The following is a 17,511-nucleotide window of genomic DNA, read 5'->3' on the forward strand; positions in this document are numbered from 1 at the left end:
TGACCTAATTTTCTTTGGTCATGTTAAGTTTATATGATAGTTTTAGTAAAGCTTTATATTTGGAACTATCAACATAATATCACTGATTAGAAAAGAAGGCATGACATTTCAAAGTGTGCACTCTGATAGATAACAGACCTTATTTGTAAATTTGTGGTTTGAAGCTGATCTCAGTACAAGTCAATAGAAAAGTTTGCCTTTCCTTGGATGCTTACTTTATAAATAGAGCTGAAATTAACAAAAAAATCTACTTCATTGATACTGTCATAGTTTAATATCTTTACAATATTTTTTATCTTGACTTTTTCTAGACGAATCATGAAGAAAATAGATGTCCACCCTCCAGAAAGGTTAAAGATGATGAATGATATGATAAAAACAATAGAACAAAAGGAACATGGCCCGTGTGGTAACTTTGCCATGATGTATGCATGCATGTGTGATTATTTCAACCTCCCTTATCGAGAAGAAGTTGCATGGGTGTGTAGCCATTTATTATTACAATATTTTGTGTGGGAATTGAAACAGGTAGGGGTTTAAAAAAAAATGTTGGATTTACTGAATTATTTTAACAACATCATATTTCTTGCTGCAAAGTTCTCTCAATTGCTAGTAACCTGCAAATATTTAATGGATTGATATGGAGTGTATCAAAATGCGAATGAATTTAATATTTGGTTTATATCATAATTTTGATTTTTGACTGTCATCATCTATTAGATTTTATTTTAAATATTTTCAGCCTCAGCCCTCAGGCTCTGTCTACGATTATTTTTGCATCTTAGTAAGTTCTTGAAAAGTGGTGGTCTGAGGGAGTTGATCCACCAAAATTTGCAAAGGATCAACACAATTTTGATATTTTGTAATAGAAATAGTGAGGACCAGCTGTTTTTCTTAAGTGACCACCAGATCAAGATATAAAAAAAATTGAGGAACTCTTTTATTGTTTAAAAAATCCAAATAGAAACAATAATAAGAATAGAGGCATTGTGTCAATTTAAGTTAAATTCTTTAATTGTATATTTCAGGATGTTGACACTATATATTTATCACAAGACTGTCGAGTTCTTACATTAAAAGACTTTGATCACTTATCAGGGAAGTAAGTATCAAGAAACAGGAAGTAGAGTGTATTGTCAAACGTTATACAAGAATAATATGTTAAGAATACATTGATTAAAGTAGTATAGGTTATAATGATTCGTATATGGTCCTTTGTATGCCTTTCTATATTTGATTTTATTACATTTTTCACGTATTTGAGACATAATGAGAGATTTAGGGATTCATTTCACTAATTTTGCAAATAAGATGATATTAGAATCATTTCCTCAGGTAAATTATGTCATAAAGGCCAAAAAAGAATAACAGGAGTTTTTATAAATTAAAAATTCACAAAAATGGTTGGACTTTATAAATCTAGAAATTTCACACATTCTATGAATTATGACACACAATTTACAAGGTTCTGACATTAATAAGCATGCGTGTGCAAAATGAAGTGTGCAATTAAGTCCTATAAATTTAGGTAGAAAATATCCAATAGAATAAGTGAAATTTTGAAATCAATAATAAAGAATAGCTCTATAAAAAAAAGCTAGACAAAGTACATTCCTTGTAATAAACAATATAAGTGAATGGAGTAAGAGATAAGAAGGTTTTCTGTCTCAAATATGAATAGAAATGTGAACGAAATGCTTTTCTTGATTAACTTACCGTATGCATCAGAATAGCTTAAACCAAACATTTGAAGCTAAGACGTATAAGACTTGAACAGACGGAGAGGTAGATGACTGCAGTAAGAAAATTTGATTTGCCTGAGTTTTTAGTTTCTTGATAATTTCATAATTGATAAACAGTGCATTCAAGAAAAGTTTGTTGATACATGTATTCATGTTGGTACCCAAGCATTAATTACTGAGTTGTTGCAGGAACTAACAGTCCACCAGCATGCATGGTGAATGAAAATTACATTACATATATATTTATACATTACAGAGACTTACAGCCCATAGTGTCTGCCATAGAACATAACACATGGTTTACAGGACTGGATCTTGGTGGAGTCAAAATGGTAACACTTCTTCTTACTATATTATAATCCAGTCATAACAGGGATCCACACACTATTATTATAGTAATATGATATAATAAATTCTATACCTAAAAATGGTAAACACAGTTTGTTACAATAAACTAATCTTCCCTGAGGCTTTCACACTTCCAGTTACATTACAATCAAAAACTAATATTTTCATATCGGTGGCTGTCAATCTCAGAAGATTATACCAGTTAGACCAAGAAAATATAGTTTTGTTTCCAACCTCTCTACAACCCCTTATTTTCATGCCTCCGCACAACCCATTTTTGTGGCATTTTGGGTTAAGCACCTTTAACTTCAGAATAATCTCTATGTCATGTATACATTCTAATTAAAATATCATTTCAAAATAAAACCATTTTACCTACCTACATAAAGTAAGGAGATGTGGTATGATTGCCAAAGAAACAACTATCCAACAGAGTTCTGAAGCAAATATAGGTCACCATACAGCCTTCTACAATGAACAAAACTGGTACTGTACAGCTATTAAAGGCCTTGTAGGAAACATGTTTATATTTTTATTATTCAAATTCCATTATTTATCATTGTGGATACCAATTTTTATGAGGAAAAAATTTGATTTCATGGTTTTACAGAAGTCTGTGTACTAGCCTGAAGGAAAATTCTACTTTGTTAAAAATCTAAATTTGAGATTTACCTATCCCATGAAATAGGCAAAATTTGTATTTCAAGAAAAAAAAAATAATCCACAGTATTTTAAAAAGAATTGATTATTTCGGTATCATATAGATTAAAAAGTTCAGAAAATATTGTCATCATCACTTGAAATTGACATTATTTTTTCTTCATCTTTCAGACTGGTGAAACTCAAGCCGAAGTCCTAAAAGTTATGCACAAAAATTGTTTAATAGAAGATATAAATCTGAGTAATACAGGAATCACTGTGTAAGTTTATAACAAGAAAAACAAAAGACATTTCATATACACCATCAAAAACAGATGTAGAGAAACTTCAGTTATTCTATAATTGAAACATCTATATCAGGTTTGCGTCTTGATATTAAGTAACTAACAATCAATCAATCTATATGAGGTTTTGTGTGGGCTTTGCATCAATCTTTTCTTTGCTTTTAATGCATTTGTTATTATTTTCAACACCTAACATAACAATACTGCTTCTATAGAGAATTTACCAGCCTACCTTTTTGATATTCAAGGATGGATATTTTACCAGGAATTTAATCTCCAAAACTCATTTATAGAACCAAAAAATTTGTAAGGGTTCCGCGAAACCCAGTGTCTCGCCTACTTGTGCTGTAAATTGCAGGCTCAACAAAAATGAGGGAAAAAATCAATAAAAATATTCCGCTTGATACTATCTTTTGATTGTAAGAAGCTTCTGTCCCAAGTTTTTAAGAAAGTTATCAAAATTTTTAAAAATTTAATCACAGAGTGAATGTGTTGTTACTTGGCAGAAAATCTAAGTCCATTTAAAGTAAAATACGGAAAAAATGGATTTATTGTTTTACAAAATTAACTTCTGGATACTATCTAATGATCATAAACAAGCTTCTGTCCAAGTTTGGTCCAGAAGTAAATTTTGTAAAAATAAAATTTCGTTTTTTCCGTATTTTACTTATAAATGGACTTAATTTTTCTGCGGGGAAATATTACATTCACTCTGTGGTTCAAGTTTTTTAAATTTTAATAACTTTCTTAAACTATACTGGATTACTTCCAAACGTGGACAGAAGCTTGTTTATGATCATAAGATAGTATCCAGAAGTAAATTTTGTAAAAATAAATTTTCATTTTTTCCGTATTTTACCTATAAATGGACTTAGTTTTTCTGCGGGGAAATATTACATTCACTCTGTGGTTCAAGTTTTTAAAATTTAAATAACTTTCTTAAACTATTCTGGGTTTGTACCAAACTTGATAAAGATAATATGCAGAAGTAAATTTAGTAAAGAAATAAATCCATTTTTCTGTATTTTACTTTTAAATGTACTTAGATTTTCTGCCAGGAAACAACACATTCCCTTTGTGGTTAAATTTAAAAAAAAATTAATAACTTTCTTATGCTACTCTTAATTTGTACCAAACTTTGACAGAGGCTTGTTTATGATCATAAGCTAGTATTTAGAAGGAAATTTTGTTAATATTTTGTACCTGTGTATCTGAATTTTACTTATAAATGGACTTAGTTTTTCTTCCAGTTAACATTACATGACAGTCTGCAGTTTAAGTTTTTAAACATTTCTTAGATTCATAAACTATCCTGGATTTATACTAAACTTGGACAGTAGCTTCTTACAATCAAAGTATAGTATCAAGAGGAATATTTTTATTGATTTTTTTCCTCATTTTGTTGAGCCTGTGATTTTCAGCAAAAGTAGGCGAGACACTGGGTTCCGCGGAACCCTTACAAATTTTTAAGTCTATGTATCAATTCGTTCATCTGTTTGTTCTGCTTTGGTTTAAGTTTTTGGTCAAGGTAGTTTTTGATGAAGTTGAAGTCCAATCAACTTGAAATGTTCTCTATGATATGATCTTTCTAATTTTGATGCCAAATTAAAGTATTAACCCCAATTTCAAGGTCCACTGAACATAGAAAATGATAGTGCAAGTGGGGCTTCCATGTACTATGGACACATTCTTATTTTATTGTTTGCTGTCAAACTATATTTTATGAAATTTTAGAAAAAACATGGTGAATTCAAGGTTTGATATTGCTTCTGATTAATAAAGTGTACATAGAAACTGTGCTAGATTATAAAATATATGCCTTATATATACATGCATTATTGATAGTAAACAAAAATCAATATCAAAGAAATTTAACTAAAACCTAATAATATAAAGAATACCAAACAATGTACAGTGAGGGCTGTTCCAGAAAATACTATGTCCCCCCCAGGGAAGGCAATTTTTTTTAAATATTATGTGGGTGGTTGTACCAAAATGCAAAGGAAATGCTGTTCTAATTAAATTTTATTTCTGTGGGTGGTGGAGGTTAAAAAAAAGTGCCGTCCCTGGATGGGACATAGTATTTTCTGGAACCGCCCTGAACATATATTCCCCATCTCCATTCTCAATTTTATGTAAAAAGTAGTGTTATAGATGTTATATACACCATTTCAAGTCCATCAGTCTATTTCTGCCCTTGCCTATAATAGAAAGATGCAGGGCGGGATCCAGCTATTTTCAAAAGGGGGGTCCCAATCCAGGATAAAAAATCGGGGTTGTTCGACCATATGTTCCCATTCAAATGCATTAATCGTCCAAAAAAAAAAGGTAGTTCCAAACAATTAGGCATATTTCACTGTACACTAACTATGGACACAGGCTAATGTGAGTGTGGTATTCTTGTTTGCAAATATTTATGTACTGAAAACAAAGAAGAGCAAAGATTGCTCTATAATTTTAATGGTAATCAAAATACATTTGTACAAATTTTCATCCACTCTGATATCTTCTACAATAATTTTAATCGGTTATTTTTACTAATCACATGGTTTTTTGAATGTATCAAATTTAGTTTCTCCAAACCTATGAGCTGATGACCTGCTTAGAGCTTCCCATTAGTAACACTTATTGCTTCATATCATTTTAATATTGCATAATAAGTAACACCATTGCTTTATATTTTAATATTGCATTATCATTTTATCAGAAGGACAATCCATAAAAGAAGATTGTAATGCATTGCTATAGCATTTTTAATTACTCATAATAGCTTCCAAGGACATTGTGCCTCTTTTTCAGCTTTTTTTAAAATTCTTCAAAGCCAAGTCTTTACCAAATAAGTAAAAATGTTGTTGGTTGATTTATTGTCTGTTTGATTAATCGTGTTTCCTCTTGTAGTAAAATGGTCTAATCTATTTACTAAAATTTATTTTGGTTACTTGCAATAAAAAAAATATGTCACTTAAATACTTTTTTTTACATGCTTTGAAATTAACTACTGTAAATTCAGAAATTATTGAGATGATTTTTATTATTACTAAAACTGTGAAAGGTTATAATTGCAATAATTTAAACTTGCATTTTATTTATTCTTTTGTATATAAAACAGGACTTTTCTCAATATTACAAAAATTAAAATCAGATTTTAGTCTAAAATGACAAAATTACAAGAATAAATGCAAGCAATAATCTCTGAACTTTCAGTAAATAAATTTTTTTTCACAGATTACGGTAGCTTTTTGCTAAAATGCATTTCTTTTTTTCTACAATGGCACAGGTTTTATGAAGGCGCTATATCATTGTGCATTTATTAACATGCTATAATAACATGCTTATCATCTTCATCACTAATATGAAATAACTGTACTGTTTCCAGTACACTGCTTGTACAATATTTCAGAGAATTTGTTGTCAAGCTAGGAACAGCCATCTTATCTAACACAGGAAGTCAGCTGACCAGGATAGATCTGTCCAAAAACCTACTGGATGATAGAGGTACTTGTTCATTTATAGAATACCAATAAAACTAAAGCAAATCTACTTGATTTACATATTAAGATGTTTTGCAACAGTTCTCAGGTGCATCATGTTTTCCAGTCTGTGCACTTGTCGGAAATGGATTCATTATTATTTGTTGGATACCAATTTTCATGGAATTCTGTGGTATCTAGCTAGGGAACCACAAATTCCAAAGCACAACGAATTACAAATTTACTATAGGAATGTATGGAGACTTTGGCAATACTACGAAATCAAATATCCAAGTAAATGCAAGAATTCCTCAATCCACGAAAATTTGTACCCATGAAAATAAATGAATCCACAGTAGTTCTTGCAGCCATCAGATTTTAGCTAAATGTTTTGGTTAAGGGTAGTTTATCATCAAGTATTTGCATCAACTTCAAAAGTTCCCATGTTTATTATGATAAGAAAATATGCCAAATTCAGGCTTAAACCCAGACATAAGTGTTCTTTGCTTTATGAGATTGCATACTTGGTATAGTGTCCTACATGTACAGATATATATAGTCATGTTTATTTGAGCATTCATGCATTCATACAGGCAATAAAAAGATTATTGCTTTTACTTTACATATTGTAGTAAAGTTTGCAATTAAAAATAAAAATATGTGAATTTCCATTTTGATGAACATCTTCTATATTTGACCATGTTAATTATAACACTTTGATAGGGATAAGACACACTAAGGGCTTTTCCAGAATTAATTGTATGGAGGGGGTGGGGGTGGAAGGAAGGCACTTTTATTAAAATTTGATGGGTGGTGGTTATTTAAGAAAGATTTCTTGCACATTTATATGAAATATCCAATTTAAAATGTATGCATGGTGGGGTCAAATAAAAAATGCCTCCCCATACATTTTTTTTTGGATCAGCCCTAACTTTGACATGACCTGTTATATTATTTCTGTTTCCAGCCATGATATCATTTCTTGGATCCCTGAGTAATCTATCGAGAGGACTGAGTCATCTGAACATCAGTAATACAAAGTTAACAGGGAAAGGATTAAATAAAATATTTGAGTTAATGACACAACATGACTCAATCTTTGGTGGACTTCAAGTACTAAATATCTCAGATAACTCAACTAAAGGAGAAGATTTACAGGTATAGGGGTAGAAAAAAGGGGGGAAAGCTTAAACAAATAGTAAATTACATGTCCAAGGTAAACATGCAATACCTTGACCAAAATAAAAACTATAAAACTGTCTTTTTTTAGAAAGAACAAAGTATTAGGAAAAATAAATTGCAAAACTGGGTGTTGGTGTAAAAATAAAGACTGAGCAAGAACAGTCTTCATACTTTCTTTAATGGATAGGTAAACATACACTAAGGGCTGTTCAAATATTTGAGATGTATTCAGGGTATCAATATTCAAAAAGGAAAGCTATTCATAAAAAATATAATTCTTAGTTGTACTATCTATGTGACAACTATCAAACAAACAAAAAATAAAAAATACCCATTACAGTGATTTAAAGTGTCATCCTTGAGTTCCTTGACAGAATAAATCAAAGGACTCTTATCAAAGTTTTAAATATATTTTTAAGCAAAATAGAAAAAAAATCTTCTTAAAAAATATGAACACTAGAACTGTTCAAAGAAGGCTAAAGCATGATAATTTTCAAATATATTACTGGCAATCTATATTTATTCATGATTTACAACAATGTCAATTTTTAAACCCATTTGTGTTTTAATATTTTAAAGTATGAAGAGTCATTATGGATATGATTTAGATCAAAGTATAATGTCAAATTTAGCACCAGTTTTTTTGATTGAATTTATTATGATACAGCAATATTAAAATGATATATTTTTCTTCAGAACATGTACAGATTCCTGGGTAATCCAAATAATATAACTCATCTGGATTTATCTGGAATAGAATGTGCCTTAGAAAATGTAAGTAGACCAGTCATATATTTAAACTACTGATCACTACTGTGGATTCATATTTTTTCATGGGTACCAATTTTTTATGGAATGAGGAAAAAATGCGCTTTTGTCGATGTGAGATTTTGTTGTTTTGCTAAAGTCTGCATACAAGCCTACAGAAAATGTGTACTTTGTCGAATATTTAAATTTGTGGGTCACTTATACCAACAAAATTGGTATCCCATGAATAATAGTGAATCCACAGTATGTTTTGATTTCTAATATGAGGTATTTTAGCGATAGTTAACTTATTGTTTAAATAATTTTAAATTATTGCTGTTGAAAGCCCAATAAGAGTTATACTGTTACAAATCAAGCCTGACAGAATTGATGCTGTTAAAACCGTGTAGTTCTTTGTTTTTGAAGGCCTTGTGATAAGTTTTAGCTATCAGATGGTATCAAGAGTTCAAAATTTGGCACAATCCTCATTCAGTTTAGTTCATCTATCAATTTAATCATTTCATAATATGAAATGAAAAACACAAATACTGAAACAGCAAGATGAAAACAAAGTAAATTAAGTTATGGATTAAAATCTTTACCATAAAAGTCAAAGCCAATTGTACCGAAAGGTTTTCAAATGTTGTTGAATTAGAAAAACATTTGAAGAATGCAAATCCAGAGATTGTGGACACTGTGACTGGGTGAGTATCTAGATAATTAAAACTTGCATTATGCAATCTGACACATATATATGTATGAAAAAGAAGATGTGGTATGATTGCCAATGAGACAACTGTCCACAAGTGTCCAAAATGACACAGAAATTAACAACTTTAGGTCACCGTAAAATCTTCAACAATGAGCAAAGCCCATACTGCATAGTGTGAAATTTTCCCTGTAATTGCAACTTTTAATCTGATATTTTTGTCAATCATATCAAAATTGCAATTTCTGAAGTTTGAGCACCTAAACCCTTGATTAGGTTATAAGTGTAAGAGTTGTTAACATTCTACACATACTTTTATTATAATCATTGTGTATTTCCAGTTGATGGTTGCATTACAAAGGGGATGTACTAGTCTAACACACTTGTACCTGTCCAGAAATGTGTACACACATAAAAAGAAGGAAATAGCTGTGCAGCCTTCGTGGAAACAGTTTTTTGCCAGCACCTGTAGTTTAGAATATCTTGATATGTCATCTTGTAAAATACCAGTTGATGCTTTAAAGTAAGTCACATCGACCTAATTTCGATTTTTTGTTTTGAATGTATGTCATTGCTGTAAATGATAAAATGATATCATACAAATTAATCAATAGTAAAAGAAAAATAATAAATATACAGAACGCTGAGGAAAAATCATAATGGAAAGTCCATAATCGCATGGCAAAATCAAATAACAAAACGCACCAAAAACAAATGGACAAGAACTGTCATATTCCTGACTTGGTACAGCAGTTTCAAATGTAGAAAACAGCCTTCAGAAATGTTTTATTTTAACATCCAGTGTAGTAAAAAATACTGTTAACCAATTTAATTTGCAAGCAATTTATTTTTTCACAACTAAAACGAGTAGAAAATAACGCCAATATATATCTAAAAATTTTAAACTTTGATCTCTCATTATCGAACAATATCAAGTGAATTTGAAAATCGTGAAATTAAACCAGTGCGAATTAGGAAAGAAAGGGCTAAATGTAAAATAAAGTATCCACGAAAGTAAGTTGATTTACAGTAGTTCAGTAGTCAAATAAGTAGATCAAAACTGTTTGTGATAAAGTCTTCACTTTCTTTCATGAATGATAACACAGATTATAACATTGATTTTCTATTACAGAGAACTTATGTTGGGAATTTCTAGTAATATGCATTTGACAAACCTCCAGTTAAATGTGGCGGGTAACGACTTCCAACAGTCAGGATCTATGAATATAGAAAGTACCATAGCTAATATACACAATATAGCTAGCTTAGACATCAGTAATAATAGTAAGTATGACCTTTGACCTTGTTATGACCTTCAACAGTCAGGTTCATAGCTAATATACATAATATAGCTAGCTTAGACATCAGTAATAATAGTATGACCTTTGACCTTGTAATGACCTTCAGCAATCAGGTTCATAGCTAATATACACAATATAGCTAGCTTAGATATCAGTAATAATAGTAAGTATGACCTTTGACCTTGTTATGACCTTCAACAATCAGGTTTATAGCTAATATACACAATATAGCTAGCTTAGACATCAGTAATAATAGTAAGTATGACCTTTGACCTTGCAATGACCTTCAACAATCTGAACCATAGCTAATATACACAATATAGCTAGATATAGGAAGATGTGGTGTGAGTGCCAATGAGACAACTCTCCATTCAAATAACAATTTAAAAAGTAAAACATTATAGGTTAAAGTACAGCCTTCAACACGGAGCCTTGGCTCACACCGAACAACAAGCTATAAAGGGCCCCAAAATTACTAGTGTAAAACCATTCAAACGGGAAAACCAACTGTCTAAGCTTAGACATCAGTAATAATAGTAAGTATGACCTTTGGACAGGTAATGACCTCCAACAGTCTGAATCATAAGTAATATCTCAAACATAAGCAATAATAGTAAATTTGACCAGTCTTTCATCTCATTGTAAATTTAATGATTTCCAGCAGACTGGCTCATAGACAGTATTGTTAGAATAGATGAATTTCACATTTTTGCCTTTTGCCTTTAATATTCGATGTCACAATGCTTATGTTATGTTATTATTCACAGTAAGAACTGTTTTGAAGGACCAATGTATATAGAGAGTACCATAGCTAAGATATAAAATTAGAATAGATATCAAATGTCCACCGGAATATTGATTAACTTCAAGTTTACAGAGAAAGGCATATGATCATTAGATATATAGAATAGTTTGAAAATTTCTGATCATTAAAGATCTGAATGATAAAATGATGATAAATAAATCAGAAGACCATTACAATTTTGTGCTGTTCTTCATCTTGATAGTTAGGCTATACAATGTATGACCATTACTGTGAGGGATACAAGCCCATGGCACATAGATGCAAGGTACATATAAAGCTGACATTTATACTTTGATTTATTTTCTGTCCTCTCATGTAACAATACCAGGCAAAAATAAATGATATTTGCATTTTGCTACAGATTTATGGCATATAAGTATTTAATGGTGATAACTTATTTATATCTTTTTTGTAGATTTAGACCAAGGATTGGCAACACTGTTACCATGGATAAAAACAAACAAAAGTTTAAAACGTTTGTCAATAGGCAGAAACTTTGAACATGTGAAACAAAAGTAAGCACAAGACTCTATATCTTTACAGCACTGTTCAAACACATTTCTACAATGGTTTTTGTATCACTTTTTTCTGTCCACCTACCAATAACTTATTAATTTAAACTTTATTGCATATTTAAACTATCCCAACAGCTATACAAATATTAGATATTTTGAAAGTAAAAAGATAAAAACCAATTTGAGAAATTTAGTTTTGGGCTGTTTCAGAAGAAAGTGCTGGGTGGAGAGGAGCATAAAAGCACACTAGTTCGACCCCAACTATAAACTTATCATAGATACCAGAATTTTAAAATTGATATTTGGGCCAGACACATGTTTCTTTTACGAAAGATTCCTTAGTGACACTTGAATAAAAAAATATTAAAAAGGCCAAATAAAGTACAAAGTTAAAGAACATTGAGGACCAACAGTTCCTAAAAGTTTTGCCAAATACAGCTAAGATACTAGTATCTATTCCTGAGATAGGAAGGCTTTGGTATTTTCAAAAATTCTAAGTTTTATAAACCATGTTTATATAATTATGATCATTAATAATTCATGTCAAAAAAAGTGCTTACTACTGGGTTGGTGATACCATCAGGGAATAACAACACCAGCATTGGCATTGACCCAGTAGTTGAAAAAAAAAATCATCATAGTTACCATAATTAAAATTAAAACAAATCACTAGTAATATAAAAATTTCATTTTATTTTGTAAAATGCAACCATCCACAATTAATTTATCTTCCATGGCCCCCTTCATGAAGACAATGATTTTTAAAGCAATTGCTTTCATGCCGTCGCGTATGGCCATCTTTGTGACCCAGATCAGAGACTCCGCCCAGATCAAGCCATAGTATTTTGTTAAACAGGCTCCTGGTCTGTCATTCTTAAACACCTATGTATGTTTTCTAATGCAATACATAGCTTGAAACTTTTAAAAAACGTTAGTGAATTTAAGAAGTTTCAGCATACGTTCTTGTAGATGTATATTTGTATTTAGGGGGACAACCGTTTGACTATCAAAAAACATAGACGTCCGAGTGAAAAAAATACATTTTTATACCTGCGATTCCGTTTTCCGTTCGTATGATGTTTCAACAAAATATGGAATCATTTCAGTTGTTGATTTAGTATTGAAAATTTGACTGAATTATCTTTTATAATATACGGTTTTATATGTTTAATTGGTGTTTTTTTAAGAAAGAGGTCAGGTGCTCTTGTTCATTCATAAAATTGTCGTTCATTCATAAATTTATCGTAAAATCAAAATCACTACACAGGTTATCAGGTTATACGTAGTGTCAAATGATTACCTGTAATCTAAAAATGGACAAAGTTAACTGACCTATTTTGTTGATTTGTTTGCGCAAATAATTTGGAGGAACGAAACCCTTGTTAAAAACACATAACAATAAGTTTGTTTTCCTTTTTTGTCATAACTCCGTAAGATTCATCAATCACCTTACTAATGAAATGGACCCGTCTAAACGTGATAGATGCCAAAGTCCAGATGAAGAGATATTTACAATTTGGAATTTTCTAGTTTCATAGATTAAAAAAAGTACATCCTTTTTGGATATCATATTCAAAACTGGGTAACTTATGCATGACAAATGATGAAACCATTATCTTATCCTCGTCTTTCCAATGGACGAGTCCTCTAAGTTTGTTGACCCTCGACGGTCCACCGTGTTTGCAATTTTATTTCACATGTTTTCGAAATATTGATCATTTTCACAATGTTTCCTGAAAATTGGATAAATATCAAAGCAACTTAGCGCTGTTTGTTCTTGTTCGTATAATGACGATTTAATGTCATGTTTGTCTGTGATGGGCCCCTCTTTTCGGGATTGCATGAGGATGACACATATCAACTGAGCAATAATGTTTGGGACTTAGTTTTTAAGAAATGATGACAAAGTAACATTATGAAAATATTTTTAGTCAGCTGAAATATATATTTATTTTTTACATGTTTATGTCTTGTAAAATATTTTGTTTCTTTCCCTTTTTCAACATTTGCGTCGGGAAACGGTTGAAAATGAAATGTTTTAACTGAAGTGTTAAATTTAAATTAATTTTGAAAATTAAATCAATACAGGAAATTATTGCCCAGTTACAAACACTACTAGGGGATAATCCATAATAATTTCTCTTGGAGTTATATGTTTCAGCACATGTATATTTGACCCCAACTTTAGCCTGGTAAACGTGTTGTCTCCTTGTGAAATATAAAACATATTACAAATGACTTTCTGCTAAAGTCTTTAATTGATATAAAGTTAAAACCTTCTTAATTCTCACTAGACAACACTCCTGTCATGTTTAATTCTTAAATATATGTGGATGAAAAAAAGTCCCCAAAACATAAACATGGCAGCAATTGCTTTTACAGCCTTTCAGGCTTTGATTTGAACAGCCCTTACTACCGTAGTATAAAGAGCTGGTTATAATGATTATCAGTTTTATACATCAGTAAATATATTCAAACATAGTAATTCAAGAAAACATTGAATTCTCTACATGTTTTAAGTTTTGTATTTTCAGACAATTACCGACAGTTTTAGATGGAATAGTACAACTCATACAGGATGAGGATTGTGTAAGTTAACTTGACCAATACTTCCTGTATTAAGGGTTGGCTTCTATAACAGTAGAGGAGAGATAACTTATTTCTATATAATGATTCATGTACATATAAAGTAGCATTTTATCTTTGGGCAATATAGGAATGGGGTACTGACATAAGGGATCTCTAAACACATTAGCTCCAAACAAATTTCACCATTCTGCTCTGATGAAGGTACTTTTTGGACCAAAACCAGTAAGGCTTTGAAACATCACCAGGCACTGTTAATTATGCGTATTGGCATGTACTATATTCTATGCTTTAGCATTTTGTCTTTGATAGAAGAGGATTCTCCCAAGTAGGTTTATTTTTTTCTCTAGTTTGTAATAGAAATACCTTGCCGCAAATATGAAAATAAGGAGATATGTTATGATTGCCAATGAGACAACTATCCACCAGAGTTCAGATTTTCCCCATGGAGGCTCCCAAATTGAAATTTTGAAAAGGCAATTTTGTCCATAATTTTAAACAAAACAGTCCCTTTTACAATGACTTAAGGCTATACCGGTAAATGTAGGAAGAAGCCAAAAAACAACATTAGAATGTAATTAAAGGCCCCCTTTAAGGTTTTTTAGGACTATGACAACCATCTTGCACGCAAAACCCCATGGGCATTTTGAAAAGTTGGCAGGTATGAAAGTGGATGTAAACAATTAATGGCAACGGTTTGGCCTTTAACACTGAGTAAAACTTGTACTGAATAGTCAGCTATAAAAGGCCTAATGAAAAATTTAAAACAATTCAAACAAGAAAAATAACTACCTTATTTATAACATCACAATTAACAAAAACAAATAAGACAGACATAAACCATCTGTAACAACTGAACTACATATTCTTGACTGTCCCTAGACATAAACCATCTGTAACAACTGAACTACATATACTTGACTGTCCCTAGACATAAACCATCTGTAACAACTGAACTACCTATACTTGACTGTCCCTAGACATAAACCATCTGTAACAACTGAACTACCTATACTTGACTGTCCCTAGACATAAACCATCTGTAACAACTGAACTACATATTCTTGACTGTCCCTAGACATAAACCATCTGTAACAACTGAACTACATATACTTGACTGTCCCTAGACATAAACCATCTGTAACAACTGAACTACCTATACTTGACTGTCCCTAGACATAAACCATCTGTAACAACTGAACTACATATTCTTGACTGTCCCTAGACATAAACCATCTGTAACAACTGAACTACCTATACTTGACTGTCCCTAGACATAAACCATCTGTAACAACTGAACTACCTATACTTGACTGTCCCTAGACATAAACCATCTGTAACAACTGAACTACATATTCTTGACTGTCCCTAGACATAAACCATCTGTAACAACTGAACTACCTATACTTGACTGTCCCTAGACATAAACCATCTGTAACAACTGAACTACCTATACTTGACTGTCCCTAGACATAAACCATCTGTAACAACTGAACTACATATTCTTGACTGTCCCTAGACATAAACCATCTGTAACAACTGAACTACCTATACTTGACTGTCCCTAGACATAAACCATCTGTAACAACTGAACTACATATTCTTGACTGTCCCTAGACATAAACCATCTGTAACAACTGAACTACCTATACTTGACTGTCCCTAGACATAAACCATCTGTAACAACTGAACTACCTATACTTGACTGTCCCTAGACATAAACCATCTGTAACAACTGAACTACATATTCTTGACTGTCCCTAGACATAAACCATCTGTAACAACTGAACTACATATACTTGACTGTCCCTAGACATAAACCATCTGTAACAACTGAACTACATATTCTTGACTGTCCCTAGACATAAACCATCTGTAACAACTGAACTACCTATACTTGACTGTCCCTAGACATAAACCATCTGTAACAACTGAACTACATATTCTTGACTGTCCCTAGACATAAACCATCTGTAACAACTGAACTACCTATACTTGACTGTCCCTAGACATAAACCATCTGTAACAACTGAACTACCTATACTTGACTGTCCCTAGACATAAACCATCTGTAACAACTGAACTACCTATACTTGACTGTCCCTAGACATAAACCATCTGTAACAACTGAACTACCTATACTTGACTGTCCCTAGACATAAACCATCTGTAACAACTGAACTACATATTCTTGACTGTCCCTAGACATAAACCATCTGTAACAACTGAACTACCTATATTTGACTGTCCCTAGACATAAACCATCTGTAACAACTGAACTACATATTCTTGACTGTCCCTAGACATAAACCATCTGTAACAACTGAACTACATATACTTGACTGTCCCTAGACATAAACCATCTGTAACAACTGAACTACATATTCTTGACTGTCCCTAGACATAAACCATCTGTAACAACTGAACTACCTATACTTGACTGTCCCTAGACATAAACCATCTGTAACAACTGAACTACATATTCTTGACTGTCCCTAGACATAAACCATCTGTAACAACTGAACTACATATACTTGACTGTCCCTAGACATAAACCATCTGTAACAACTGAACTACATATACTTGACTGTCCCTAGACATAAACCATCTGTAACAACTGAACTACATATTCTTGACTGTCCCTAGACATAAACCATCTGTAACAACTGAACTACCTATACTTGACTGTCCCTAGACATAAACCATCTGTAACAACTGAACTACCTATACTTGACTGTCCCTAGACATAAACCATCTGTAACAACTGAACTACATATTCTTGACTGTCCCTAGACATAAACCATCTGTAACAACTGAACTACCTATACTTGACTGTCCCTAGACATAAACCATCTGTAACAACTGAACTACATATACTTGACTGTCCCTAGACATAAACCATCTTTAACAACTGAACTACATATTCTTGACTGTCCCTAGACATAAACCATCTGTAACAACTGAACTACATATTCTTGACTGTCCCTAGACATAAACCATCTGTAACAACTGAACTACCTATACTTGACTGTCCCTAGACATAAACCATCTGTAACAACTGAACTACCTATACTTCTGTCCCTAGACATAAACCATCTGTAACAACTGAACTACATATTCTTGACTGTCCCTAGACATAAACCATCTGTAACAACTGAACTA

The 17,511-nt window shown here is 31.7% G+C and overlaps 1 protein-coding gene across 7 annotated transcripts in view; it reads left to right on the plus strand.

The window, feature by feature from the left end:
• The window catches only part of LOC134720678 (F-actin-uncapping protein LRRC16A-like), a 73,396-nt gene that overhangs the window by 15,537 nt on the left and 40,348 nt on the right, over positions 1–17,511 (plus strand). For all 7 annotated transcript variants that reach the window (XM_063583095.1, XM_063583096.1, XM_063583100.1 and 4 more), the window contains 11 exons: positions 312–480; positions 1,029–1,102; positions 1,999–2,074; positions 2,922–3,010; positions 6,411–6,529; positions 7,472–7,662; positions 8,383–8,460; positions 9,484–9,665; positions 10,275–10,426; positions 11,664–11,763; positions 14,298–14,352. In XM_063583095.1, coding sequence (XP_063439165.1) covers positions 312–480; positions 1,029–1,102; positions 1,999–2,074; positions 2,922–3,010; positions 6,411–6,529; positions 7,472–7,662; positions 8,383–8,460; positions 9,484–9,665; positions 10,275–10,426; positions 11,664–11,763; positions 14,298–14,352 — 1,285 coding nt within the window. The remainder of the gene's footprint in view (positions 1–311; positions 481–1,028; positions 1,103–1,998; positions 2,075–2,921; positions 3,011–6,410; positions 6,530–7,471; positions 7,663–8,382; positions 8,461–9,483; positions 9,666–10,274; positions 10,427–11,663; positions 11,764–14,297; positions 14,353–17,511) is intronic.

The sequence above is a fragment of the Mytilus trossulus genome, chromosome 6 (genome assembly GCF_036588685.1).
Source record: "Mytilus trossulus isolate FHL-02 chromosome 6, PNRI_Mtr1.1.1.hap1, whole genome shotgun sequence".
Lineage (NCBI taxonomy): Eukaryota > Metazoa > Mollusca > Bivalvia > Mytilida > Mytilidae > Mytilus > Mytilus trossulus.